Source organism: Leuresthes tenuis, unplaced genomic scaffold, assembly GCF_036924035.1.
Source record: "Leuresthes tenuis unplaced genomic scaffold, fLeuTen1.0.hap1 SCAF_16, whole genome shotgun sequence".
NCBI classification, from domain to species: domain Eukaryota; kingdom Metazoa; phylum Chordata; class Actinopteri; order Atheriniformes; family Atherinopsidae; genus Leuresthes; species Leuresthes tenuis.
In genome coordinates, this window is record NW_027325370.1 from 29,384,852 (window position 1) to 29,412,129 (window position 27,278).

Here is a 27,278-nt window from a genome sequence, read left to right on the forward strand (position 1 = left end):
GTTCTGTTCTACAAGCAACCAGTTGTACTTTAGATAATGACATTTTATAACCTCTGCAGCCTTTTTGAATTCAGCCTTCAATATTTTGCAGTTCATGTTTTAACCACAAGGAGGCAGTGCATTGTGCAAAGAAAACAGCTCACCACCACAGTTTACAACACAACACAAGATTAAAGGGCATTGTACGTTCCATTGTGTGTACGTGTGTGTGTCCATTTATGTGTGTTTGTGTAATACAGAATCAGTATAGCTGTACTTAAAGCAAACAAAAAGAAAGCTACAGTCATTGACTGTAACTGTAATATTCAGTGTATTCATCCGGAGGTGCTGGTGTTGCGCCTGCCTGTGGTGACGGTATGTCTGAGGAGTTGCAACTATTGTGTAACTGGAAGCAAGCCCTGCTGGTTTCAGTGTTTCCCAAATTCCAACATTGAAGTGCCTCAGCTTTTGAGAACTGTGGACAGGCGGGTCTGATGGATTTTTCTTTGCATTGTGGCACAGAACTTTTTTTCTCTCTCTCTCTCCCTGTCATGGAGGTTGAATTATGTAATAGGGGAGAGTCTTCCCACCGCCCCTCTCTGTTTTTGTTTTTCTCAATGAGCCAATGTCTCCCTGCTTAGGCCTCACAGCCTGTCCTGTAGGCCCCTTTCCTGGAAATATAGCATAGCAGAGGCCACTCAGGGGCAGGTCTGTGAGGTGGGAGAGGAGGGGAGGTAAGGGGGTTGGGGTGGTGAGGAGGGTGCCTCTTCCAGCAAATCACATGATTGTAGACTTTACAGTTCCAGCCCTACATGAGGTTCAGATGCTCCAAGCATATTTCAACAGTTAGATTATCATCAGAAGGATTGGAACTTGTTAATGCATGGCAGAGTGCATGAGGCTGTAAGTAGATCATGTGGACACCCAAGTGTTAAATGCAGAAATAGAACCACAATGTCTGATGGATGGAGTGGGTGTAAATGTGATTTTTGGTATTGTTGATGTCAACATAAGTTGATGCACAGTTCATTTGTTGATTGTTCATGATTTTTTCATTTGTGATTCATAAGTGATTGTCTCAACTTGTTTAAACTTTGACTGTTTGAACAAACAACATTGTATTTTGAATGTCTGTTTTGTCATGTTTAACAAAAAATTCCCCAAGCGGTTGATTTAATGCGAAATATATTATTTATACATTGATGTGGAACCAAAGAAGTGTTGTTTTTTTAAGATTCCACTCACAAAATGGATTCATTTAATAACTTGCAATTTTACAAATAAGTAAATGAGTAGATGAATTTAAAGCAATCCCCCGGAACAAGGACAATAAACCCAGACATGAAATTACAAGTCATGAATTTTTACATCTCCTGTATCATTATTTCATGACTTTTATTTTCTTTATTGAAACTAGTGTGAATTAGTTCTGTCAACTGATAAAAAATGCGGTAGTGATGTTTGTAATCAGTTTCTTTGGACAGATTTTTAAGGGGTTGACTGCGGCACCCCTAAACTCTCCGCTTGCAGCCTCATTCACAGTAGCTGACCTCTGTGTTCTTTTTGTCTGTCAGGCTGTCCTCCGAGAGGAATGCAAAAGAAAGCAGGCAAAGATAATGGATTTCAAGTTGATTATGTATACATTTGCATCAGCTTTAAAGCACACAACATTTTTCAGCTTTGCAGTCCATACTTATTTTATTTGTATATTTTTCATACATGTGTCAGTGGTGCCTTAAAATGTTCTAATCCAGGAATGCAAACGACAGAGCCGTTCTTGTTTATGTCTTGCAGTGTGGCCACTGTAGGCGGTGGCTAAGCTCATGGTGTAGTGGGCCTACACGTGTCTGAAATGGGTCAACTTAACAATGCAGCTATTCCTTTATTAACAACTGTAATGTTATCATTTAATTCTATTTTCCATCTAAACCATCTTATGGGTATACTGCATGCTGTTTGGGTTGTCTTCTTCATGATTTACATGAGTCTAAATTTAGACACAAATACTCCTCTATTTAGAACCGTCATGCTGTAATTTATGGATATCTTGAAACCCAATGATTGACCACATTGCTTAACATTATGTCAAATCCACTATTGTGTTAACAAGATAAAACAAATGTTTTCACTGATGAACAATCGCAAAATCGTTATTGTCAGCGTATGAAAACAATCACCATCAAAGCTTTACAGCATTACATGTCTGAAGTTTAGTGCTACTTGCCTAAATAAAACAACAGTAACCTAAACTTTCTATACATGCTCTGACTGAACTGTAATGAGCAGTTTAACTGTGTGCATTCTATTCTTTATTTCCATATGATGAAACCATCTTATGATGTTTATGACCAGCGCTCTCATGGTAAAGTTGAGCATTGTTTTTCAAATGTTCAGTGATAGTCATATTGCTACATAAGCCCCACCCTACACCCTCAAACATTTTACCTTAGTGTCAATAAAGAGGAGCAAAATGAGAGAGAAAATGAAAGTAGCCGTGGTTCCCTGGTTTCTCTCTGCCTTTATGTTACCGTCATACACATAATTTTACATGGAGATATATTCACCAACAAAACACAAGTCACACTATGTTTAGCGTGAGCTGTAGAGGCAAATCAGATCAAGTAAATCTAAAAAGATCCTCCTGTTACCTGCTTTATAATTTGAAGGAAGAGTATGTCTATTTACATTTTTATGGCCTAAATTTTTACTATAAGTTATTGATATATCAGACATATATTCTGTTCAAGCTAATCTGTTTCTAATGAATTCTTTAAAGTCAATACAGTCTATGTTTTGGCAAAAGACAAGTTTAAAGTTAATCAAATTTAAATTAATAGAGCAATCTTTCATATTTTTTCAATGGTACACTTTGTTTGCCATTTATGCATTTTATCTAAGTCATCCTGTTGTTCCTTTGGTTTGCCTGCTAGTTCTAGGTTATAACTTTAAAGAAAAGGCCAAACTAAAGTGTCAGCCTGTGGACAAACTCGAATTTAAACTCTAAATGCAATGATAAAGTACTATTTATTGTGGTAATTGTTGAGATGGTGGGTATTACTCTGAACTGTAAAAGTTACAACACAAATAACTGTTCCCGACTTCTCTAATAAATATATTTATTGAACAAGAAAGAAATGCACGTGACATACCCTATGATAAACATTTGCAGAAAACTGAAATATACACCCAGCGTACAACTGGATAAAGCAAATACAAAATTAAAACTTTTTTTATTAATGCATATTTTATGAGACTGTTTGCCCTGGTATATCTTTTTTAAATGTTTTTTAATCAATTCACAAACAATGTGATCTAATATAGACGAAAAGCGCTGGAATGTGTTCGGTGAGACGCGTGCAGGATGGGGAGGAATGCCTTAACCACGCCTCCTCCACCATTGCGCCCAATCATAAAGTAGAGACAGTTTCAAGGCGCCCGTGGAGTCCAATCCGTAGAAAAACAAAACCTTGGATAACAGCAAAAGTCACATTTTACAAGCAGCTATCACCGGAATCATTTTTATGTTCGGGTTTTTGGTGTCTGACCAATTATCAGGGTTTTTCTTCGTTCTTTATGGCTTTTCACTCGATGTTGTTTATCTGTAGTAAGGGGGTGGCTTGAAACCGCCCTCCCTTGCCCCATTTCCTCGGTTGTTTTCCTTCTCTCGCCTGGATTCTCCATGTTGTTGGTGCAAAAGTGAGGACTTCACCGCGACGGGAGAGGGAAGCTGTTTGGCGATATCACCAGTAATAGTAGCAGTCTACCCGAGAAGACGGAGTGCACACAGTGTCAGATAGCCTCCAAAAAAACATATTCAAGTGCCTTGCCCCCTCTCCGGACAGCAGACCTCCGACGGAAGAACAAGAGGCGGTGGAAGAATAAAGGAACCCAGGAACAAGATCAATCCTAATCTCATCGAGGATTGTAACTGAGGCTGATGACAAGAATCATTGGTGAATACTTGACATACTAGTCAACTTGACAAAAACAAAACCCAATGAGGGATGCCCATCTGTGCTCGAGGACAGGATTTGAGGATTTTGAGGGCTCAGTGATTGTCAGATGGAAAGTTCTGTTATCACACAAGTGCAGAAAGAAGACGTTCAAGTGTTACCGAAAACAGGTAAACTGGGGTATGTTGTTTGCTTTGATACTCTTGTCGCGTGGGTTGATATTGTGACTTGTTTTTCTGAACAACAAGCAAGTGCTTTGAGAGATCTTGTAGTGCGCCCATTTACGTGACAGATGAAGGTTGCGTACGCTGGCTGAGCGCGATCTTTGAGGCATTGCCTTGTTTTGGCATTTATCAAGCACATCTGTAACATTTAGATTCTATCCTTATAGCATGTCGTGCAGTGGAGCCATAAACAATCTTAATGTGCTAATTTGCTACTGACATTTGGCTAAAATATGTAAAGTTATTTATTTTCCTTCAGTGATCTGCTGAAAAACATAAAATGCCAAGGTATAGTTGAAGACATTAAGCACTAGTTTTACATTCCAAGGCATAATATTATGTTGCCCCCTCTGCTTTACCGTAGATAAATTATTCCTGCTGAGGTGTAAGTTCACAGTCTCCATTACGCTGTGGGTTTGCCATCCAGAGCTTAACTATTGTTGATCCTGTTTGTCCCTTTCTGCGATACTGTGCAAACCAGTGGAGTCTCTGTACATGTGCTGTTAAGATTATCACTGTTGAGTTTTTCCAGATTGCAATGCTGCTGGTCATCATGGTCAGCCCAAAGTGCCCTGTATGTCAGTCTCAACCCATGTCATTTTTTCTCTCAACTACAAGTCTCTTTTTTTCTTTTTTGTGTGTGTGTGTGTGTGTTCTCACGTTTTGAAAGATGGTGGTCACAAATCAGTGCGTGTCAACGGAACGACCGCTGCGCTGTTTTCACGTTTGGTTGAAAAATGAGACAAACAGAGCGGGGTCTGGTTTTGCATTATGACACATGTTATGCCTCAGGTAGGTGTAAAGGAGTGTAAGGTGGTTGTTGGTTATACAGTGGGGCTGTGTAGCACTACCAGGTGCCGCGCTATTGACAGCGGAATGCACAAACACACCCCTCTGCACACGCCCATTGTAGCGCCGTTTCAAAGATTTCGTTGTTTGCACACTTTGCTCCGACTTGAACGAGGCTCTGCTCTCTTATTCAACCTCTCGGTTGTTAACATCGTGCATGATATGAGACTGTTGTGCGTTTTGCCTCGGGCGATGTTTTGGCTATAAAAATTACTCAAGTGTGTACAATATACCCATTTTTGCTGTCCAGCTCTTGTTAGATTGGGTGGGTTTTAAGTGATGTATCTGCAGTATGGGTTTATCTGGCTGCCATTGATAAACCTCTGCAAGATTAATCTCCCTTCGTTTTATATGAGGGCGACTTCTACTGTGTTATGTCATACATGGCCAATATGATCCTCCTCTTGAAATCTGAAGGCTGATTTACATGCCTTAAGGACCCTCATTTATGTATTACAGAAATAATGCAGCGTATATTATTTCTGTAGAGTCATCTTAAACATATTCTATAAAGCTGTGTTGAATTATCTGTAGAATTAACAAATTGAGATCCAGTGTCCTTTGTGTCTTAAATAAGGAGTTGTGTAACAGGATTGTTGTCATGTATGCATTATGACTTCAGAGCAATGAGGATTAGCTTGGACACTGTAAGTTCAAAGATAAAATGAGCAAATCGTTGAGTATGCAGTTGTCTGGCACACTGCACAGACTGAGAGTGTATGAACTATAATGAAATGTTGTCTAAAGATTTAGATTCTGTGTCCGTTTGCAAGTCCTTTTACAAAATACACTAGACAGGGACTTGCAAGATTGCTTTCCTCCCTTTTGTTTCGCTGTGGCATAGGTGTTACATGGGGCTGGGGCACTCATCTGTATAGTGACTGATCAAAGACCTGCACAGACCACTGAGGTGGGACTTGCTTGTCTGGTTCACTGACTGACTGGCTGCCTATCTGACTGTTCTGGCTAGCTTCAGGCAGCCCCGAAAGGTCTTGGTTTTTGAAATGGTTGGAATTTTTTTTTTGCTGAAGGTACTGCTGAAAAGTGTGGGTTTTCCCGCCCTCTGTGATTATATAACATGTACCAGCCATTTCCAGCAGCAGCAGCAGCAGCAGCAGCAGCGCCAGGCGCATTAAAAACAGATTTCATGTGTTGGCTTTGCCATCCTTGTTGATAGATGGACAGTGCCTTTGGGAAAAGGGAAGCTTATTCTAGAAAAAACTTTCTCATATTATACTGAATTTCCTTTATGCCTTTTTATAAGCATGTCCTCTCTTTTTCTGCAAATTTGTATCAAGATATTATTTTGTAAAAATAAGATAAGTTTACATGCTGACGTGAGTTGTGGGATGTAATTTAAGGCTCCACTTAGTTTGGAGAGTTTTCTCATGAAAGTTTCTCTTTTTCTGTGCTCAGCAGGCCAGGTGAGTCGCTCTGCGCTCAAACAGCCTCGGAGTTGTAACATCTTCAAAGCCCTCTTCTGTTGCATCCAAGCTCAGGATGGCCCCAAACCACCGCCACCTTCGCAGCAGGCCTTGGTGGAGACACAGGAAAATGGGACGGTTGTCAAGGTAACACTGGCATTTCACACAGCTGAAAACAACCTGAAGGCCTCAGCTCGGTTCTGGCTTTTTTGTTTTGTTTTGTTTTGTTTATTTAGGATTTGACTTCTTGATTACACCCACACACACTATTTGCCATAAAGAGATGGTGTTTGAATAGTTTGGCCACATGTGCAAATAAACAGACATGATGCTGTAAAAATGTGCTCATTGTCATCAAGTTTTGGTTTTTGAAACTTTGCATTAAAACCACTGGTGCACCAGCTGTTAGCATTTTGAGAACTTACCACAAATGTCTGGATATGAAATCCCTTAGATTCACACTTGATCTCCCAAGGCCAGTGACTGCTTTAGGGCAAAGAGATCAAACAAGCTGAGAATTCTATATTATATTTGCTGAGATGGAATTGAAAAAAAGAGTTCTGAGTGCCTGCTGCACACTGCAGGTCACACTGGTGAATGCTGTCAGGCTGATTTGGTACTCAGTTTCGTGTTTGGGGCATTTTAATGAGTTACCATGTTTGTTCATGTTTAGGATGTCCTCTAGCATCAGTAACAAACAGGAACCTGCAGCCAGAAGCCTGATTATAGCATTGCGGGCTTCCAATAAAATGAAGGCAGATAAAACACTGGCTTTAGCGGGACTTTGCTGCTTTGGGTTTATTGTTTTTTCTCAATACTTGCATCTTTCTCTATCTTAATTTTCCTTCCCAGTAGATAAGCTATTCCTGTTATGTAATATATTAATGATTACTTTAATCTTGACTCTATTCATAAAGAGCTTAGAATATATATATTTTTTAAAACAACAAAAGGGAAACACTTAATGTCTGAAAGTGTGATTATTGAAACTATTTATTATTTATATATTATTTAATATAATTTTGAAACGGGTGAATATGGGTTGAATACGGGTTGAGTATGACAAGATGCATTTGGGAGATATGATAAACTATATAAATAATCCAAATATGTACAACTCCATAGCTGTGACAGTAAATAAACTTCTACATTTTGATTTGCCTATTTAACACTAATTTAATCTAAATTCCCAAATATAATCAATTGACCCAGATTAAATTTTTCTATGAATTACTGCACTTTTGAGAAAAGTCGTACTCTTTAGCTGTTCACACAGCACAGATAACACAAAAGACTTTGGTGTGTTGTGTTCTGGACATTAAGAAAAGTCTTTGTGTGTCTCCTCAGCAATCTGAAGCCAGCCTCCTGCCTGAGGTGGAGTCCCAGGATCAAGGAAAGATATGTGTGGTCATAGACCTTGATGAGACTTTGGTGCACAGTTCATTCAAGGTACTAACACAAGGATTCACTTCCATCACTTTCTTTATGTTGCTTCCGTGGTCTCTAAAGCATCAAGATAGAAAGCATGATTGAGTGAAAAACAAAGCTGAAGATCAATGGCCCTTTCTGTGTTTCTTTACAAATCTGTGTAAGAGTTTCTGCGGAAAAACCACCACGTGTTGGAGGAGCATCAAATTAATTTTATTTAGCTTGTATTGGTTGTTCTCTGTGATTTATGGCAGCAGTGAGGAGTTGGCTTCTTACTGCTCAGTTGTTACATAATGCTATGTGAGTGTAAACAGCATGGCTCATGTGAGTGAGTATGCCAACCATCTCCCTCTGTGTTCTCCCTCCAGCCTATTAGTAATGCGGACTTCATTGTACCGGTGGAGATAGAGGGGACCACACACCAGGTAAGCTGTTGTGTTTGTTGCAGTGGACGGAATTGGTTGTGTTTGTGTATGTATGTTGATGTGTTTGCAGTCTTTGCTGAGCTGAATAGGGATGTGTCTTGTAGCTGATCAGACAGGTTTTAAAAGATGGGTGTGCAGAGCCCTCTAGTGGCCAGATAATGAACAAGAATGCACCTAGAAGTGGATGCATCGGCAAGAAAAGTAATGTTAGCTAAAATTTTATTAATAAATGACAAAATATGGAACAGCATATGTGAAGAAGATGTTGAAAAAATACTCTTGAATCATGATGTACTAGATCATTTGTTTTTGTTTTTAGTGTAGAACATCTCTATTCGACATGTGGAAATGTAATTAACTCAGAAATATGATTCCTTGGACCCTGTGTGTATGAAAGGAATCCTCCATGGGCCTTTGCCTGGTTCAAGTAATCCAGGATAGGCTGGTTAACACTGGCACGGCCTATTCTTGATTACTTGTTTCAGGAACTGGCCATAAGCAGCTAACCTTTGAAAATGATACAAATGTAAAGAGAAAGGAATGGCACTTTAATAGTCCTTCAGGTTGACATGTTTACTGACATCCTGTCTGCTTCACAGGTGTATGTACTGAAGAGGCCGTTTGTGGATGAGTTCCTGCAAAGAATGGGAGAACTGTTTGAATGTGTGCTGTTTACAGCCAGTCTTGCTAAGGTACTGGAATAGATGCTGAAATAGATTCATGGTTTTCTTCAGCAAGCATTAGCACAAATTGTTCAGTGATTAATGTTGTTCCGCTCTCTCTCAGCCCAGGCTGGATATTTCCTTAAAAACAAGCTTACTAACATAGGAGAAGTGGAAAGCTGAGCCATATAAAAAATATATGACACTACATAAACATACATGCAACAGCTTATACGGACAGATTTTTGAAGAATGTAGGAATGACCACACGAACCAACTTGAATTTTGGATTAGCAAGTACAGCCTAGTATGAATGAGTTTGTTTAATTGATTTTTTTTCCTCCTTCAGTGTGCCATTGGAGATATATGTAGAATTTGTTGAAATTGTTTGATTAGCTTGTCATTCCTCACTTGCTCACCAATCCTCCATCAGTATGCAGACCCAGTGACTGACCTGCTGGATCAGTGTGGTGTATTCCGGGCCCGGCTATTTCGGGAATCTTGTGTATTCCACCAGGGCTGTTATGTGAAAGATTTGAGCCGCCTGGGCAGAGACCTTCACAAAACCCTAATTCTGGATAACTCACCTTCCTCCTACATCTTCCACCCTAATAATGCTGTGAGTTTTTACCCAACTCTTTTAGAAATGACGTAAACGTAAAAAGGAATGGTTGATGTTGTAGAAATAATATAGACCTTTCAAAAAGGTTAAAAAAGTTAGTTAAAAAGTTATAAATATCAAATCATTAAAAATCTGACAAGAAATTCTTATAATATGATATAAGAGAAAAAATGAAGAGCATGAAAAGAGTCAAAGTGGTCGGTAGTTTTAGGAAGTTAGTTGGCTCGGTCCTTCTTTATGTCATTTGATTTGTTTGTAAAGCAGTGCAAGAGATTGAAAATTTTATGCTGTGAATTCTCAGAACCGAAAATGACACATTCAAGTTTTTTCCAGTTTTAATTTGTCCAAGCAATAATGGAATAATGATGTAAAAACGAAGAATGCAGCAAACCTTCACATTTGAGTGGCAGAACCCTGAGAATTTGTTTTTTTACTCCTTTTCATGTCTCATTATTCAGTTCTAATACTGGTGAAAAGAAATTTATTCTGCAAACAAGTCATATTTAAGATCCCTTTGGTTCAGAACACACCCCTCTGCACTGAAAATCAACTACATGTCTATATCTATCCATCTATATGTATGTATATAGATATATATATTTTTTTTAATGAATTCATTTATTTTTTCTCTTTCAGGTTCCTGTGGTGTCATGGTTTGATGACGTGGACGATGCTGAACTGCTCAACCTTCTGCCTGTGTTTGAGGAGCTCAGCCAAGCTGATAATGTTTACACTCGGCTGGACCAACTTCGTGGACATTAGCTCGAGATGGGCCTGCTCGACTGGAGTTAGAGATCCTGCCTGTGACTTATTCAAATACAGTAGAGTTTCCAGATTGTGATGTCACGGCCTCTGCCTAGAATCCTTTGTTGCATCTTTGGTTAAGCTGAAACTCTTGATTAAAAACTCTGAGGCCTTTTCTCTGGACCTCAGTGTTAACACTGTTGACAACCACTTATTGAAAGCCTAACTACAATGAGCGGAAAACAGCCAAAGCAATCCCATCACAGTCGCTTGAGTATGAACTTTAGTATGAAAGTTAAAGTGGTTCTTTTGACAAAGCAGAAAACTGCCTGCCCTGACTTGACTTTGGATATTGCATGTTTTTTCGGTGCCTTTTAGGAACAACAAAGAAAAGAAAAAAAACATCTCTTTTTTTATCTTCCATCAATTTTTATACCTTTTGATTTTTTTTATAAGGAAATCTATTTTCAAATGGTAAACAAGGTTCCTCTATGCAACCCAGCTCTGTCATGATTTGAACAGTAACTCTAAAGTAGCCAGCATTTGCTGTCAGCAGAACACATTACTGTAGCCTTATTTACCTGTAAATAAGCATTAAAAACAAAAGCATATTTTACTTATTTGTACTATGAAGAACATTTCTACAAGACATGCAATATAAATCATTAGTGCTTGGATTGATATCGGTTAAAAGGTAGATAAACAGTGCAAATATTGTTTTAGATTGTCAATTGAAAAGGGACACACTGGACATGTTGGCACATAGCATGGTTTTCAGTCAAATATAATAGTTAATTTGTTACTATGTCTTTCTTTTTATATGACAAATAACTTGCACTTGTTTGATATTGACAGTGCTGAAAGTAAAAACTGTGCCTTTGAAATTGGGACAGAGAATAGTGTTCTGCCTGAACTGAGATTTATAGACCTACACATGCATGATGTGTCATGCTGAGCATGAGAAAACACTGTCAAGAGCGAGTGTAATGCCAGTGGCTGTGGTACTTGCAGTGCAACACTTGAAACTATCAAATTTGATATTTTGAACAAGTATACAAGTTTTTTTTTTCATATTTATTGGCCAAAAGCTTTTAATTGTCCAGTACTCCTTAATGCTCAACATTTTGTATTGAAATCTGTTTTACCTGCATTGAAGCTTGCCTTCTGTGTTTGATGGTGCCTAAATAACATACTTTTCTTTCACTGTTAATGGACATTCACAAAGTGTTAAGTTAAAGCAAATCCACAGATTTAAACCTGTGAAATGGTTGTGCAAAGAATACATTTTTGTCATTTAAAAATCAGTACAATATTTTTCGTGGGGTTATGTTTTCCTGGTAGAATGGTTTTTCTTTATGTTTGATGCTCTTATTGCCTGCATGTTGACTAGTAAAATATGACAATGAAAATGCCTCAGTTGTAATGACCAAAACTATTTGTTTTAAAGTCAGACTTTTGTGTTGGAGGATAAAATGTCAAAGCTCATTTTTTTTGTACCTGAATTCAAACAGTCAAAAAGGATCTGCCAGTTTTCATATTAAAATAAAGTATGTTTATATTTTACATTGCTTGGAATTTTTTTTTTCCATTTACACATAGGAACTACACTGTCGAACACTCATTGAACGAACACATTTTCTCTGTGTTGTCATTCATCATTATACTGTGGAGATTAGAAGAAAAAGAGACTGTTTTGGTGAGTCTCTGCTATTTATTCTTCTCTTCCCCCCACGTCAGAAGAAAACTATTAAAAACTGACATAAACTAGCATAACAAAACAATTTTAGTTTTCATGACAACAACCGTTGTCATGGAGACTAGAAATATAACGTAATTTGTGTGTACATTCTAATTAATAAGTGTCGCCACAATACATGCTTTTTGTTGTTTAAATCATATCACTTCACATTAAGATTTCTGCACACCTTGCAGTTACTAAATGTAAATTTACTAGGCCTCTGCCTGTAATGAGTACAATAAGGTCTTACTAAAAAATAACATAAAACTCGTTCTGTTTACAACATTAATTTGGTGTCGTAACCAAGATTATGTAAAATGAATTTGACTAGTTTCACACAACTGCATATAATGTCGAGATAAAACTGAAATGAAGGGTTTGTGGACTTGAGTTTCACTCCTACACTTAAATTACGTTCGCCCTGTATTTATTTTAATCTGACGAGGCTAGTGTTTGTAGAGGTAACCTAGTTTGAGGTCGGCCATTTTAGGTGTACCGGGAGATTACTCAGTGACACACCAGGAAGTGCATCTTGATATAAAAACACTTCGGCAGTCAGCGGGTCTTTACAACTAATTTGGTCAAACGAACAGCAGCAATGTAATAAATAAGCATCTAAGTGAACTCCATGAACAGCTCAGAAAAATTGCGGTAATTCTGTAAATTTCACAAAGGTTATACGCCGTACAGACTTCTGGGCGTTTCCATGGTGACATCAGCAGGCTGACTTGAGTTGACTGACACGTACTGGATTGTTAACAAACTGTGTCAGTGAAACAGAGGAGCAACCGAACAGGCCGGAGACGAAACGTAAGTATGTGTGGTTATATCGGCTTGTTGAGTTAATAGTAGCTGTAGCATTACCAGTTTTTCCGCCGTCGAGATACGTCGAGTTTGTTGATAGACTGGCAGACTTTAGCTAACCAAGCTGCTCATTATTTAACGCTCTCTGGTTAGCAACGTTAGCTATTCACAAGTGTCTCAGCACAGGTTTAGCTTCCCGTTGCCTTTTGAAAAATTTAAATCTTATTTTTTTTTAAAATTTTTTACAAGCGTAGTTATGTATGAATAACTATGATTTTTTTAATGTTCATGCAAGCTATGTGTTTTAACGTTCGCATCGATTGGTAGCGCGTTGTCAAAACAGCTTGTTAGCTTGTCAAGCTTAGTGCTAATCAATCCTTGCCATTTAAGGCTAACCTGTAGTACAAGTTGATGTTGTAAGTCATTAACTTTCAGATAAATTTAGTGCCCGTTGAAGCTGCGGTACTGTGAAAGTGAAAGCTCTCAGTTCAAAATATGCTCTAGGTTGTATGAGCTACTTTGAAAGATTAACATTTATTGGTGTTTATTTAATAGAATGGTCTGGACCGAAAAAAAATGCAAATATTTACAATGATTGTATATTAGAACAACAGCTATATATTGACTATTTCAAAATTGAGCCATTGTTGTGACAGCATATGCTTAAGTAATTTAATGTGTAGTTTTGATTAGAAAATGTAACACAATTTCAAAGTTCTTCTGAAAAGAATGTCGCCCAATTAAACGGTGTGAGGTACGGCTGCACTGATAGGGGAAAAGAATTGTGTAATACATTTTTCTACTAAATAATTTGCGATGTGAAAAAAATACCCGAATTCAAAAAAAATACAAGAATGGTTTGAAGTTATGTTTGGAAACCATAACATTGATAAAGCATTGTATAGGACAGAAAAATGTATTTCATTTTAAAAAACTGAAAAACGTTTTGCATTTGTGAGCAGTGACTCAAATTTTTACTGATTTTACGGATAGTGATTTTTAAAGGAGGGTAAACTTGGAAGTTTTGTCAATTCTTTACCTCAAGTTGACATAGCTGCTTTTAAATGATCCTCTTCTGTCAAACAAAGATACAATTTTTGATCTTACATGTAACAACATTTTGTGTGGCATCTGGTTTTGCATGTATTATAGAGCATTGGAAGTGCATTTCTTTTAGCAAACAAACTTCATTCCCAACCCTTGCTCTTTGCACTGTTCTCTGTGCACATACATAACTTGTTTATCACCACCGGCAACAAATATTGTGCTCCCTAAATAGAATACAATACAATACAATCAAGAATGATGTAATCTGCATCCCTATTGTTATGGAAAACACATAGTCCTCTAACTCTAAAATTAAATTGAAATAAATTTGTGTAAAATGTAAAAGATTGTGAAGTTGCTATAAAGTTTTAAGGAAAGTTGTTGAATGAATGGTAATAGCTTTGCTTTTGTTTGCTTTTCTGTTCACAGGGGACATTGTTGGATCAAAAATTACTTCAGATCTCCATTTCTTGTTTTCATCATGAATGTCTTTGACCGCAACATCAACATTGATGCGCTCTTCAGGTTTTCCCAAATGTACGTAAACGCACAGCAGATTTGATGCATGGCACTCGTCTGCTTTAACTCTTGTTTCCATCTCTCATGCTTTGTTCATTGTTATCTTTTTTTCAGATCTCACTCCACCCAGGTTCACTTGAAGAATGTCTACTCCAGCTTAGCTGTTTGCATGTTTGTGGCAGCTGCTGGCTCCTACGTTCATGTCGTCACACGCCTCTTACAGGTGATGCCAACAAAATTCAAAAGTCTACCTGTACAGGTGGATCTTTTGATATTTGTGGTGTAGATGGTGACCATCCAGCTGAATATAAGCTTTTATGTTTAGTTTTTCCCTTTAGGTTGAAACTATTCTATATTACTTCTTATTAACATGTTAGAGGGTTTACAATCATTTGTGCCTCATTGCCTCTAATTTTACCAGCTGTTAAGATGTTGTATTAGATCATTGCCTAACTGGTGAAACACATGGTTGTGTGGGTTTTTCTGAAAATTACTGTCAGAAATACTGAAAGTCAGGCAATTTTGTGAGGTTAACATTCTTAACACCATGAACGTTATCAACACTGAGCTTCTGTGCTTCGAAATGTGCGTCATGTTAAAATGGCAGCCTCTAAGAGAAAGTGAAACTGAGCGGAGCAAGCTGTTCTCTTGCATCGTACTTGGGATATGAAATCATACCACCACATTCCCCTTCTTTTCGTAGGGCTTTACAGTTAAAGAAGGAGCAACAGTTGATGGCAAACTTTTTTCAATGGGTTTAACATGACACCATAAAGAGAGAAAAATGTAATCCATTTGGTAGGAATATTGCTTATAATTGTTATTCAGGCTTTTTAAAAAATATCATTATGGGGGGGGGGACCATCTGTAACTCCTGAAAAAATATCCTTTTCCAGTGAAGATGCTTAGTTTTGAATGTTTTTTCTTCCCTGCTCTTATAGCAGTGCTATATTTAATTTAATTTATTAAATATATTTGTAAAATTGATGAGAAGAGGTCGATTATTGAGATCAAGAAATAACTGGAACTATTCAACCCACCATCCTGTCATTGAATCGAGTCAGAAATATTATTCCTCAGGTAAGTCACCAAGTTAAGGTATTGTATAGCCACACAAAGTTTAAAGTGACCTCTCAGTGTGGCACAAAACTTTTTATGGTAGACATTTTATTCTACAAGATAAACCATTTTAAATATGTAAAATTAATGTGTTTCATATTCAAACTTTGTATTAAGGTCTACTAAATGGAACCGCTGTGCCAGTCATAAATGTAGTGTATCTGCTTTGTCCCTTTTTTATAAAGAAATATTATAGTTAATTTAGGCTCTTTGTACTCAGAAAACAACAGACATATGGTAGTGCATCAATTATGAATGTTATTCTGCTGCTATGGAGACATAATATCACTGATCAAAACATAAAATTTTCAACTTTTTAATTAAAAACTCACAATTACTATTGGGTACTTCACTATAGCCCAAAATGTGGTCAAAAGCACGCAACTTTGTTATGCCTTCTATTGTTGCTGATGATGACACTTAATGCGATTCATGTTACGCACCCCACTAGAGAAGAAACCCTTTTTCTAGTATTAACCTTGAAATAATGTTTAAAACAATTTTGTTTCCAACATTTAGGTATAATGAATAACACAATAACTGAGTTTGTAATGTCTCGGCTGTAATAGTGTTTCTCTATTCTTACCCTGTGCTCATTCTCATAGGGCGGGATGCTGTCTGTGCTCGGCTCCCTGGGAATGATGTTCTGGCTTGCCATGACACCACACAACCCTGAGACGGAGAAGAAGAGACTGGCTATCCTGGCTGCATTTGCCTTCCTCACAGGTGAACTGATGACATAGACGTGTCGAATTAAAATTTGTTCCGTGCATTTTTAGAAAGCCAAATAATGAGTGTAATCCTCCCTCTCTAGGTGTCGGCCTTGGTCCTACACTGGATTTTGTCATTGCTGTAAATCCAAGGTTGGTAAAAGATTAACTGTGCTAAATTGAACAGTTGGGAAAAGGTCATTCCAATATAAAGCTCCATCGGATTGGAATGACCTCCCTCTTTTTTTGCGTTCTATTATTTCTTTGCATTGTTTCAGGATGTCACTACACTCCCATCTCAAAACAAATTGCTCATGTTTCTAATTTATTTTTATTTTTTTTCTCTTTCTCTATTTTCTTTATTTTTGCTATGTTATGTTCACATCATTGATCCTTGTTAATCGATTTGTTTATTCTCTATGTTAAACTTATGTGAGCAGGGGTTGTGTGTCTGAGTGGGTGAGCAAGATGTCTGTATTTGATATATGTTATGTGTGTCTGCAGTGTAATGTTGTCGTGTGTTATATGTATATGTTTGTCGAGGGATCTCCTTGAAAAGGAGATGTTACATCTCAAGGGGCTATTCTTTAATAATTCAAATATCCGCTAACGGCAGTGTACGAACGAGTTCAAAAGAACTTTCATTGAACACATTTGTTTTTCTGAGAATGTTTCTGAGAACACAACTTATTTGCAAATAAAGAACTTTACCGTGAAGTCATTTAGATTATGCAGGGTCCTGCATCAGCATGTCATTGTCGCTGCCTACATTTTCCCAGCGCTACACCTTCTTCACACTACGTTACCCACGATGTGCACTCTAGCATAATAAACCGCCAATGCTCTGCGGCAACGCATAGTACAGGACGCTCAGTCCTGCTCTAAAATGGCAAGTGAAGGTGAAAGGAGAGGAGCTACAGACGCAGTGTGCACGTCAGATGCGTCGTGTGCTTGTGATTATTTACAGAAATTTTACGTAGAGGGTTCTGACAGTAACAAAAACAAAACATTTCTGTGCAAATTAGGTCAGAACATTAGCCCCGTCAAACTTCTTATTTGGAAAGACGTGAAGTTGAAACATCCATCGAGTGTGAGAAAACATCTGATAGTCCTTGACAAAGTTAAAAAAAGTTATTGCGAAAGGGTAAGGCCCCCTGCCAACGACCCAGGTCACGCTGCCTGCAGTCTTCAGGGGTGTGATTTCCCAGCAACAGGTTGACAGATTAATAATGGACTACACTCAGTGGGTCTACATGATGAGATTAACTCGATTATAGCTATAGTTGGGTTATGCTCCTTATCTGAGCAAAGGTAATTATCCTTGGATATAAGCATGTCATACCCCGGTACGATAGGTGGCGCTGTACCCATTTCAACTATCGCTAATAGAGCTACTTCCGTTTGACGTCTTCACCACCCCCAACAACAAAACTAAGGCATTCGAGAAAGATGGCGAACGAAGAGCAAGATGAAGCTACGTCCCTCTACATTTAGTTTGTGATGAGCTGGTTATGGCACAAACGTGATGCACAACGGCGCATTCTCCATCGCATTGTTTATTTCTTTCCGACGGCGACAACAACAGTAAAATCGTCTCCTTCGACTTCCAGGTGACGATCGCTGGGAAAAAATCTCGAGCATGCGCAGAACGCTCAATCCGATCCACTGCTGTCTACAGGCACGTTCAGTGTACATATTATCTCGGGGTCTTAAATTCGATTGCAAGTAATCCGATCCAATCCGTTTTTTTGTCAGATTAAGGTGTCCATATGAACTGAATAACTCAATCTTATTGTAATTTAGCCATTAATCCTATCCAATGGCACCCATGTAACTGCACTGTGTTGGAGAAGAAGTGATTCAGGCAAATAAGACAAAAAATACACCATTTTTGTTCTTTGCCCTCACATCTGGTCCCTGTGTCTGACCCATTTTGTGTGATAATTTAAGATCCAGTATAATTTATTTCATTGCAAGATACAACACTATAATTTCTTCTTTCTCTCAAGTTCAATCTTTCATTCTCCCCTCTAACTTAAAAGAATTTGAATGAACTGAACTTTGAACAAGTTAAAAATTGAAATGGTGAATTATGAACGTGAACTATTAGTTTTTAACCTGTGGAAACTGAACTTTGAAGTAGTTGATGAGTAGCATGAACTTGCACAACACTGGCTAACAGCTATCTTAATGAAAGCTGAACTCTGCACCTGTGAAACAATTAACTTAAACTGTACTGCTCTTAACAGTTGTGTGGAAAGGCTGAATGTTTGTTCTGGTTTGTTTCCTCTCAGCATCGTTGTGACAGCCTTCTTGGGAACTTCTGTGATTTTCATTTGCTTCACTCTCAGTGCCCTCTATGCTAAACGTAGGAGCTACCTCTTCCTTGGAGGTAGGTTTTTTTTTGTTTGTTTTTTAAATTTACTGTAACACTGTAAAAACACATTTGCTTTTTTTGTATAAACAGTGACTAGATTACTAATATTACATTTGCTTACATTTCCCTCTCAGGCACATTGATGTCTGGCCTTTCCATCCTGCTTCTTTTGTCCGTGATGAACATGTTCTTTGGATCTCTGATGCTGTTCAAGGTAAAAAAAAAAACAACAAAAACAGTTCTATCCTCAATCGAACCTGTATTTTGTCTTGTTTAGAATTCTATTTTATTGATACACACAGATGTGTTTTTAGTCTAATCGATATTGAGCGAGAATAGCATTAACTAAGCTACCTTCTGCTGTTATAGTAACATGACACAAGACTCGGATTGTTGTCTTGACAACATCATTGAGAGGATCTCAAAGAAACAGGCTCACCTCTGCTTTTTCCAGACTCAGTTCTATCATCCTTTTAGTGTTATCTTTAATGTGAAATGAGGTAATTACAGGACAAATCACACTTGTAATTGATTGTAATCAAACTTTACAATTTATTTATGACAATTTAAGACATCGATGAACTGCTAGAATACATTTACGGTAATACCTTCATGAAGCCTCTGAATTGGATGTCTTTACCTGTTTCTTAAGATGGATTATACAGAAACTAATGGAGGGATAAGGAAAAGGAGGAAGAAGCAGTAGAACTACAAAATGTTGTAATTCTGCTAGTAAATTGCTGATTTTAATATGCAGGGTTTATGCTATTCTTCATAATTGCTGAACTAACAATATTGCATTTGCTATAAAATTGCGATTTAAGTCATGTGACTTACAGCACGCAAAGGGTAAAAAAAAAACTGACTAGACGAAGATGGCCTCAGGCACAACCACGACAGCAGCCGACACTAAAGAAGCTTTAGTGTCTAACCGGGGGCTCACACCAAAAGCGTTGTGAGCGGCGTGAGCAGCCAGCTGCCATTCATTTTCAATGTAAGCTGGCGTCGATGAGCAGCCTGCGTTGTGAGCTTCATAAGCGTCGTGAACTTCAAAGGTTGAGAGAGGCTCAACTTTATGCAAATGAGCTGTGACATGACGGCGACGACAGCCAATTGGGGCAGATCTGGATTCCGAAGGCGGAAAAAAGCCGGTGAAATTCTCCGTGAAGAGGCTGGTTTCTCAGGACATTGTGAACCCAAATGGACCGACGACAACAGGACCTGCGTTTCCATTGCAAATATGCAGATGCAACACAAAGAAGGTTGCCCAGAGTACGATCCATGGTGAAAGATGTACCGATGAACCGAAGTATGGATGGATTATTATATATGACTGCTATTTGCTATACATATAAGCCCCGCCCCTTTGGCCGCTTCCAGCTTCTCTGGCCGTTTTTGGTGTGAGCCTCTAGTAAGAGGAGAGTTCAGCTGTTTATGTTTGTGCATTTGGCAGACGCTTAGCGACTTACAGGTAGGCAGGTAGGGTAAGGGGGTCTTGCCTAAGGACCCTTACTGGAGGTAGTACCTTTCATGCAGGGGATTTGAACCCACGTCTCCCACACGAAAGGTGGCAATAATACCACTACATATCATTTTGGTTTTAAAAAACAGGATGTTGCACAGCACCAGGTATTGTGCAAAACGCGTCTTGCTACTCTCCTTGCGAGGCAACACAACAAACTTGTCGCAACATTTTAAAAAAACAACGTAAAGCCTTATATGATAACTGCATGGCTCAAATGGCGACTAGCAGCGTATCACATCATCAACACAGCACACAACAGGGTTGTTAACTGAAATGTTGGAAAGCGTGACTCCATATGAAACTTCATCAAAACGGCACGGAGAAATAACTCGAGCAGTAACGGAGAAACATGATGCCCATCACCACAGTGACCAAGTCTGGGTTTACAGCCTTAATTAATACACTAGATAGGCGGTGCAACATGCCATCCCGGACATGTTTTAGCCAGGTTGCTATACCGGAGCTGTATAAAAAATGCAAGCAAAGAGTGACTGCAGAACTGAAAACAGCTGAGTTTTTCGCCACCACGTCCGACATGTGGTCAAGCCGCACAGCGGAGCCTTATCAGAGTCTAATGTGCATTTTATTGATGAACTTACACCTAAAAAGTCGCTGCCTACAAACTAGCTATTTCCCCGATGACCACACAGGGAACAATATTGCAGCTGCCCTGAGAGAGGGACTCGCCAGCTGGGTTCTCCACAAAGAAAATCACGTCTCTATAACAACAGACAACGCGTCAAATATGGTCACTGCTGCAAGGATTAATGAATGGACCAGACTTCAGTGTTTGTTGTCTATACTAATAAAATCCCAATAATTTAAATTGATGCTTCATCTTATTTTATCAAAAGGTGTACGGCTGTTTGTTTATTCTACGTAAGATTGTCTACCATAACAAAAAGATTGTAATCTCTATATTTGTTGAAAACTTAAAAAATAAACTCTTATTGAATTGCAATTGCAATGTTTATTAAAATAATTGCAATTAGATTATTCTTCCTAATCCTTCACTATGTCACATATGGTAAAGTAATACCCTGTGTGGAGGCCCAGTCTGCTTGTTAATTGCAACAGTGGTGAATTATCTTTATGTAAAAGAAAATTTATATGAATCCTGTCAAGAAAATAGATAGATATTTTATTAATCCCGAGGGAAATTCAAAGTATTCAGCAGCTACATAGATGCCCAAAGGCAGGTTAGTATCAGCCAACGAAAACAAAAGTTAGTAACAACATACAGTAGGATGTAAGTGTATAAAATAAATAAATATAGAAATGTGCTCATGTGCAAAGATATGCATGTAAATGTGGGTTTAATCATGATCCTCCCTGGCTGCCCAGTGAAGAGTTCTCCATTCTTATGGCCAGCGGGAGAAAAGAGTTTTTCAGTCTGTTTGTGGAGCAGCTCAGAGACGGCAGCCTGCTGCTGAACATGCTCCTCTGTCTCATCAGAGTTTGGTGGAGTGGGTGTTGTGTCTTGGACAGACTCTTCTCCAGGGTCCGTCTCTCTGCCACTGACAGCAGAGTCCAGCTCTGTGCCCACCACAGATCCAGCCCTCCTCACCAGTCTGTCCAAACGTCCAGCATCCCTCCTTCTAATACTGCCCCCCCCAACAAACCACAGCATAAAAGAGAACACGAGACACAACGGACTGGTAAAATATCAGCAGCAGTTTTTTTTGTTTTGTTTTGTTTTGTTTTTTGTTTTTTTTACAATGTTAAAGGACGGGTTAGCACCATCACCTCACAGCAAGAGGGTTCCGGGTTTGATCCCCTGGGGCCTTTCTGTGTGGAGTTTGCATGTTCTCCCCGTGTATGCGTGGGTTCTCCCACCGTCCAAAAACATGCATGTTAGGTTAATTGGTGACTCTAAATTGTGTTGATGTTAAAGGACCCCGGTCTTCTCAGGAAGTAAACGACTCTGTCCTTCACGGTCCAGTCCAGTCCAGGTACCCAGGTACCTGACCTCCACGTCAGAGCCCTCGATGGAAATGGGTCTCTTCCTCCTGAAATCCACCACCATGTCCTTGGTGTTGGAGGTGTTAAGCTACAGGTGGTTAGATCATCCCACAAAGTCCTCCACCAGTCTATGATTTCTGCTGTGGTTTGGAAGAGTAGTAGTGAAGGCACACACAAAATGCTTTGCAATTATTTTACAGGAGATCCAGTGAGCTGCCGATGCTTTCTGCAACACGGTCAGCTGAGGGCTTTATCTCAGCGTCCTAACACCCAGAACCTGACATATCATAACTCATCACAAGTTCTTGAGACCTTGAGGTTTCTAAGTTTTTAACAGCTGACTATGCTGAATGGCAGGCAGTCAGATGACCTTGAACACTTGACATTTACTCCCCTCTATGTGGTGCCTGTGCTGCCTGTTTAATTGGCAAGTGAGCCGTTTACTCTGCTTCCACATGCAAATGACCTTAAATAATTCTGTTGCTTGTTTGAGAATCGCTCTCTAGTTAAAAGATTTAAGACTGACTGAACATACAATTGTAACACACTGGATATATAAATGAATACCTGAATTAAACTGATATTAGAACCGCTGATTGCTTAGCAGAGACAGGGAAGGCTGGTTTTAGCCGATCGTGAGTGTCATTATTCGGTGTGTAACTTTTTATACAGTTACACACTGAAATTTCCAACAATTGGCCATGGCAAACATGATCTGCATAGAGAGTGTGCTGATCTGTTGCACAATAAACCTCAGCCTTCTACAGTCACCTAAAAGTAGCCTGTAGTCATTTTTACTCCTCAATCCTGGACATTTTCAGGGGAGAGCATGAATAATTTGGTTCAGACTTTTTCCACAGTTGCTGGTCACAGCGAGAGGCTTTTTGCTAGATGCACTCTACCAGCTGGGCAGGCTCATTAAGTCAGGTTTTTTATTAATGATTTTAAACTTTTTGAATTGTCCTTGAACCATAAGAAATTGAATAGTTGAGGCGTGTTGAAATGGAGCTTTTCTGTTTTAACTGGCAGCTGGTGGTATTGTGTCACTGCTACCACAAGGTGGTGGCATGCAGCGGATTGTTTGCCAACCACCATGAAACAACATTGAAAGAGCTCCGCTGCAGCCAGGCTTCAGTGCAGTGTATCTGGTGCTGTGAGCTTGAATACTAATGACGCTTCAACAAAAGAAGCGAGCAAAGCTGCAGCTGTCAAACACTAAGTGAAAATGCAAGCAAATAAACAAGTGTTGTGATGAGGGGGACAGGTTGTGTGTTTGTGTTGTGGGTGATTAATGACTCAAAAAATGGTTCATTAATTCCCCTGTGGTTTTGAAAAGTACTTTCACTTGAAATGCACATCCCTAGTACTGATATACTGTAAGTACTGTCTTATCTGTTGGTATCAACTATAGCAGGGAGTGAGTAGATGGTCATCAGAAAGGACAAAGCAGACACACATGCTCACTCGCACAGCGACACCAGCAAATGCTCAGGAATGAAGGTTATTTTTCTGATGTTGTAGTCAGGGTTGGAAAATCTCTGCAAGAAGGAGCACATTCGGTTGACATTTGCAGTCTCACATGCCATAGCTCCTAAACATCTCCAGAACATTTTAGAACTTGGGTTGTGAAGCTCGATGAGCACCCCAAACACGCACACAGAAAAAGAGCAGACACCAATTTTTGTTTTTCCTTTAGAAAGCTGTTGCAAGTACTGCTTTGTTACTCCCAGGGCAGCTTCCTCTTACTCGCTGTGGATTGTTGTCCTCCTGCAACAAGCATCTTTAGGAATTGTAACCAGCTTGTACATGACTTCCCAGTGTTATTATATTACATTTCCATTTGCAGGTGATGGCACTCTTCCCTTAGCTTGTGTTGAATATGTTCATATCTGCTTTCTAAATGCTTTGTTTTCTTTGTATTTTCTCTTACAGGCACACATTTACCTCGGGCTTCTCATCATGTGTGGTTTCGTCCTCTTTGACACTCAGCTCATCATCGAGAAAGCAGAGAATGGAGACAAGGACTACGTCTGGTAAGGACCTCTGTTTGCAAACTTGAAATGTAGTCCATACCAAGAAAAATGGCTAATCTGAAAAGTGATGCGAACCGATAATAATCAGTATGTATCTATATATATAGATATAGATATATGTGTGTGTATAGATAGATAGATAGACCAAATGCAACATAACTAAGGGAAGCTTCAGGGTCCTCGTAAAAAATGAGTGTGTAAAATAAATTTTTTCTCTTTCTGTATTTTTAAGGCACTGTGTGGACTTGTTTCTTGATTTCATCACCATCTTTAGGAAACTGATGGTCATCCTCGCTATGAATGATAAGGTACAGACATTACTGCATCATCTCAAACTTTAAATAAACTTTTCCCTTTGACGGTCCATTAAAGGGCCAAAAGTTTTGTGTCCTGATAAATGTTGTTAAGTGTTTCCCACTGGAGTTTATTCAGTATTTATGCACCGAGTGTGTTTGGAGTCAGACTTAAGCTTTTTATTTGAACTGTTTTCACTCTGATTTTTGGACAGTGAACATTTTTTTTAAATATGTGACAGATAAGTTTCTTATGTAGCCGTCACAAAATTGAGCTACAAATATCCTTGGTTTATGGAGGTTTGTGGAGGTTGGACAAACTTGCCACAGCAGTACGAACTGTTTCAATAACTTAATACATCACGTCTTTGCTTGTATTTATTTATTCTTAACGTTCTCACACAATCGCAAACCTTTCTTTGAATCATCTTAGCTTAGGAAGATTGACGTGTTTTAGTTTCCTTAACATTACATTTATGACAGTTATGTTCATCTCTGTGCTAAGCATTCAATATTATCCATCAATTCAGTGATAGACCAAACGCAGCCAACGGGTCTCACCCGATGGAAGGTGAGAAAGCAGGGAAGAGAGAGACCGAGAGTGAACTTGGTTGATCCATTTCCTGTGAGTGAGACAGGAAATATGAAGGCGTTATGCATAATATAAATATGAATGTAACTGTAAACGCATGAAAATAGCTAGTTGGTCTTTACACGTGCACATTGATGGCATAATCAAACTGTATATTGGAATAAAGCTCGATCAATAAAGAAACTTAATATCAAGCTCACACTTTTTGTCATATCATCAAGCCCTAATTTGTGCTGTCAGATACACAATTAGTTTGTTAATCTCTCAGGATTTAGTTTAGCATCAGAAAGTGAGAACCCACCTGTCATAATGTTTTCCAGATTACAGTTACCCTGGACGCAAGGAAAATATTTCCTCAGAAAACCTGCTGCTCATGCCTCAGGAACATAAATAGTATTCTCAACGACAATCCCGACAAACGCAGATGCTGTACAGGGCTTTTAACCATTTAGCCACCCCGAAGGACAATTTGTGTCTCCAAGTACGTCATTGGTCCCATAAAACTGATTAGATTGCTATTGCTGCCATGCTCTGACGGTCCCCCTCTCCTCTTTTCTCTAAGTTTCCTTGACTTTATTGGACTTGTGGTGGTATTTCCCTGATACCAGACTAACAGACCAACTACCTTTTCCACAGAAGACTCTTTGATATTTTGATGATGGATAATCCAAGATGCATTAATTTAGGCTACAATCTGCCAACAGGTCCCTCTTGTAACCCTCTTTAATGTTAATAATACCACATGGTTTTCCTGTTCAGTCCATTTCAGACTTACAAGTCGCTAATAAAGGCAAAATAAAATGTAACAAAGGGCATTTGTCTGCTAATAGAACACTTTAAGATGTCTGCAAGTAAGAAAGCTAAAGAATACAGGATAAGTAGAGCATTTGTATTCCATATATATTCATTTGTTTTTAAGTAAACGCACACATGCCAGAATAATTGCAGCTTTTATTAAAGCACCCCTCTTTGTTTCTTACAGGACAAGAAGAAGGAAAAGAAGTGAGGAGCTTTTGAATAAACAGTCGGAAAAAGGCACAGTTTCCAATGCATTCGGTGCTTTTTGTCTTCATTTCTCACATTAACTTTGATCTGGTCTTATGTTATCGAAATTTCCTTCACTTGTTTTTGAAACTTACAACAAGGGTTGAATGTAAGTTATGGTACAGAAATGCTAGTTCCATCATGGCTGTGTGTAGAGAACACAACAATGCCACTGCGATTATGCTTGGCCTCTAGAGGGGAGTGTTGCCTTGTGAAGGCTCCCAGAAGCTACGCACCGCTCAACGAAGCTTTTAATTTAACTGTAAATTGGTGCCATAAATTAACAAGATGATGACACTCATTTAAAGAGTCATGTAAGCTTCGGAAACTAATAATTGCTTTATCTTCTGTAATCTGTTGATTTGCTTATTTATAGTTTTCCTCAGTTCTCTTCTCTGAAATGTCACAAGATATATTGCCCCATAATTCTGCCAATATATCCTTCTCTCAGAAATTTCTCTGTAGATGTTTTATTCTCTCAAATTTATTTTTGAGTAAAGTGAAGCCTGTCAAATTTCTGAGGATCCAGACTAAAGTCATTTAGATGGAAGTGTTTGCTCAGTAGGCTTTGGATGTCAGAGTTGGTTATTCAGACAACTCCTCTTGTAAACTTCTCTAGTATCTGCATTTGCCAAGTGAGGTGATGTTAACCCAACCAATTTGTTATTAGTGTCATTTTTTTCTTTTATTCTTTAAGTGTAAACTGTGAAGAATTTATTCTATTGATGTAAAATTGAATCTAATAATTTGATACATTTGCTCAAATAAATGTGTTGAACATATTTGCATTTGAACCATCCATCCAGTTTCTATACCTGCTACTCTGGGTCGCGGGGGAGCTGGAGCCGATGCCAGCTGTCATTGGGCAAGAGGGGGGTTACACCCTGGAGGGACGTCAGTCCATAACAGGGCTACACTCCTAGGGACAATTCAGAGTCGCCAATTAACCTAACATGCAGGTTTTTGGGTGGTGGGAGGAAGCTGGAGTACCCGGAGAGAACCCACGCATACACGGGGAGAACATGCAGACTCCACACAGAAAGGCCTCATTCAACCAGGAACCCTCTAACCACCACACAGCCCCTAATTGAACCAATTTTTAAAAAGTATTTGTTAAATGGACTGTTTAGTCGATGGGAAGATTTGTCAAATCTTTTTTAAATATTTGGTCAAAGCAGCTGTTATAAGTAATAAGAAATTACTTG

General features: G+C 38.8%; 3 protein-coding genes across 5 annotated transcripts in view; all 3 read left to right on the forward strand.

Annotated features, from left to right (window-relative positions):
• The window catches only part of LOC140271521 (tubulin alpha-1C chain-like), a 366,226-nt gene that overhangs the window by 165,600 nt on the left and 173,348 nt on the right, over positions 1-27,278 (forward strand). The window lies entirely within an intron of this gene.
• Positions 3,424-11,873, forward strand: ctdsp2 (CTD (carboxy-terminal domain, RNA polymerase II, polypeptide A) small phosphatase 2). 2 transcript variants are annotated; one of them, XM_072366243.1, is made up of 7 exons: positions 3,424-4,102; positions 6,425-6,576; positions 7,777-7,878; positions 8,226-8,282; positions 8,882-8,974; positions 9,378-9,563; positions 10,203-11,873. In XM_072366243.1, exons 1-7 carry the CDS (start codon positions 4,042-4,044, stop codon positions 10,326-10,328), a joined length of 777 nt encoding a protein of 258 aa, XP_072222344.1. In that variant the 5' UTR covers positions 3,424-4,041; the 3' UTR covers positions 10,329-11,873. The 2 variants fall into 2 exon arrangements, with proteins under 2 accessions (XP_072222344.1, XP_072222343.1); XM_072366242.1 differs by having other exon boundaries at positions 3,425-4,102; positions 6,422-6,576.
• tegt (testis enhanced gene transcript (BAX inhibitor 1)) lies at positions 12,747-26,855 on the forward strand. Of its 2 annotated transcripts, none has more exons than XM_072367819.1 (10): positions 12,747-12,858; positions 14,329-14,436; positions 14,533-14,641; positions 16,143-16,263; positions 16,352-16,400; positions 18,542-18,639; positions 18,759-18,838; positions 24,044-24,144; positions 24,377-24,452; positions 26,012-26,855. In XM_072367819.1, the coding sequence occupies exons 2-10, from the start codon at positions 14,381-14,383 to the stop codon at positions 26,033-26,035; spliced, it is 714 nt and encodes a 237-aa protein (XP_072223920.1). In that variant the 5' UTR covers positions 12,747-12,858; positions 14,329-14,380; the 3' UTR covers positions 26,036-26,855. The 2 variants fall into 2 exon arrangements, with proteins under 2 accessions (XP_072223920.1, XP_072223921.1); XM_072367820.1 differs by having other exon boundaries at positions 12,753-12,862.

Coding starts and splice junctions, on each gene's coding strand:
- tegt (XM_072367819.1), top strand. CDS start 14,381: ATGAATGTCTTTGACCGCAACATCAACATTGATGCGCTCTTCAGGTTT. Junction 16,401..18,541: donor GTCATTGCTGTAAATCCAAG/GTTGGTAAAAGA, acceptor GTTTCCTCTCAG/CATCGTTGTGACAGCCTTCT. Junction 18,640..18,758: donor GAGCTACCTCTTCCTTGGAG/GTAGGTTTTTTT, acceptor TTTCCCTCTCAG/GCACATTGATGTCTGGCCTT.
- ctdsp2 (XM_072366242.1), top strand. CDS start 4,042: ATGGAAAGTTCTGTTATCACACAAGTGCAGAAAGAAGACGTTCAAGTG. Junction 6,577..7,776: donor AAAATGGGACGGTTGTCAAG/GTAACACTGGCA, acceptor GTGTCTCCTCAG/CAATCTGAAGCCAGCCTCCT. Junction 7,879..8,225: donor TGGTGCACAGTTCATTCAAG/GTACTAACACAA, acceptor TTCTCCCTCCAG/CCTATTAGTAATGCGGACTT.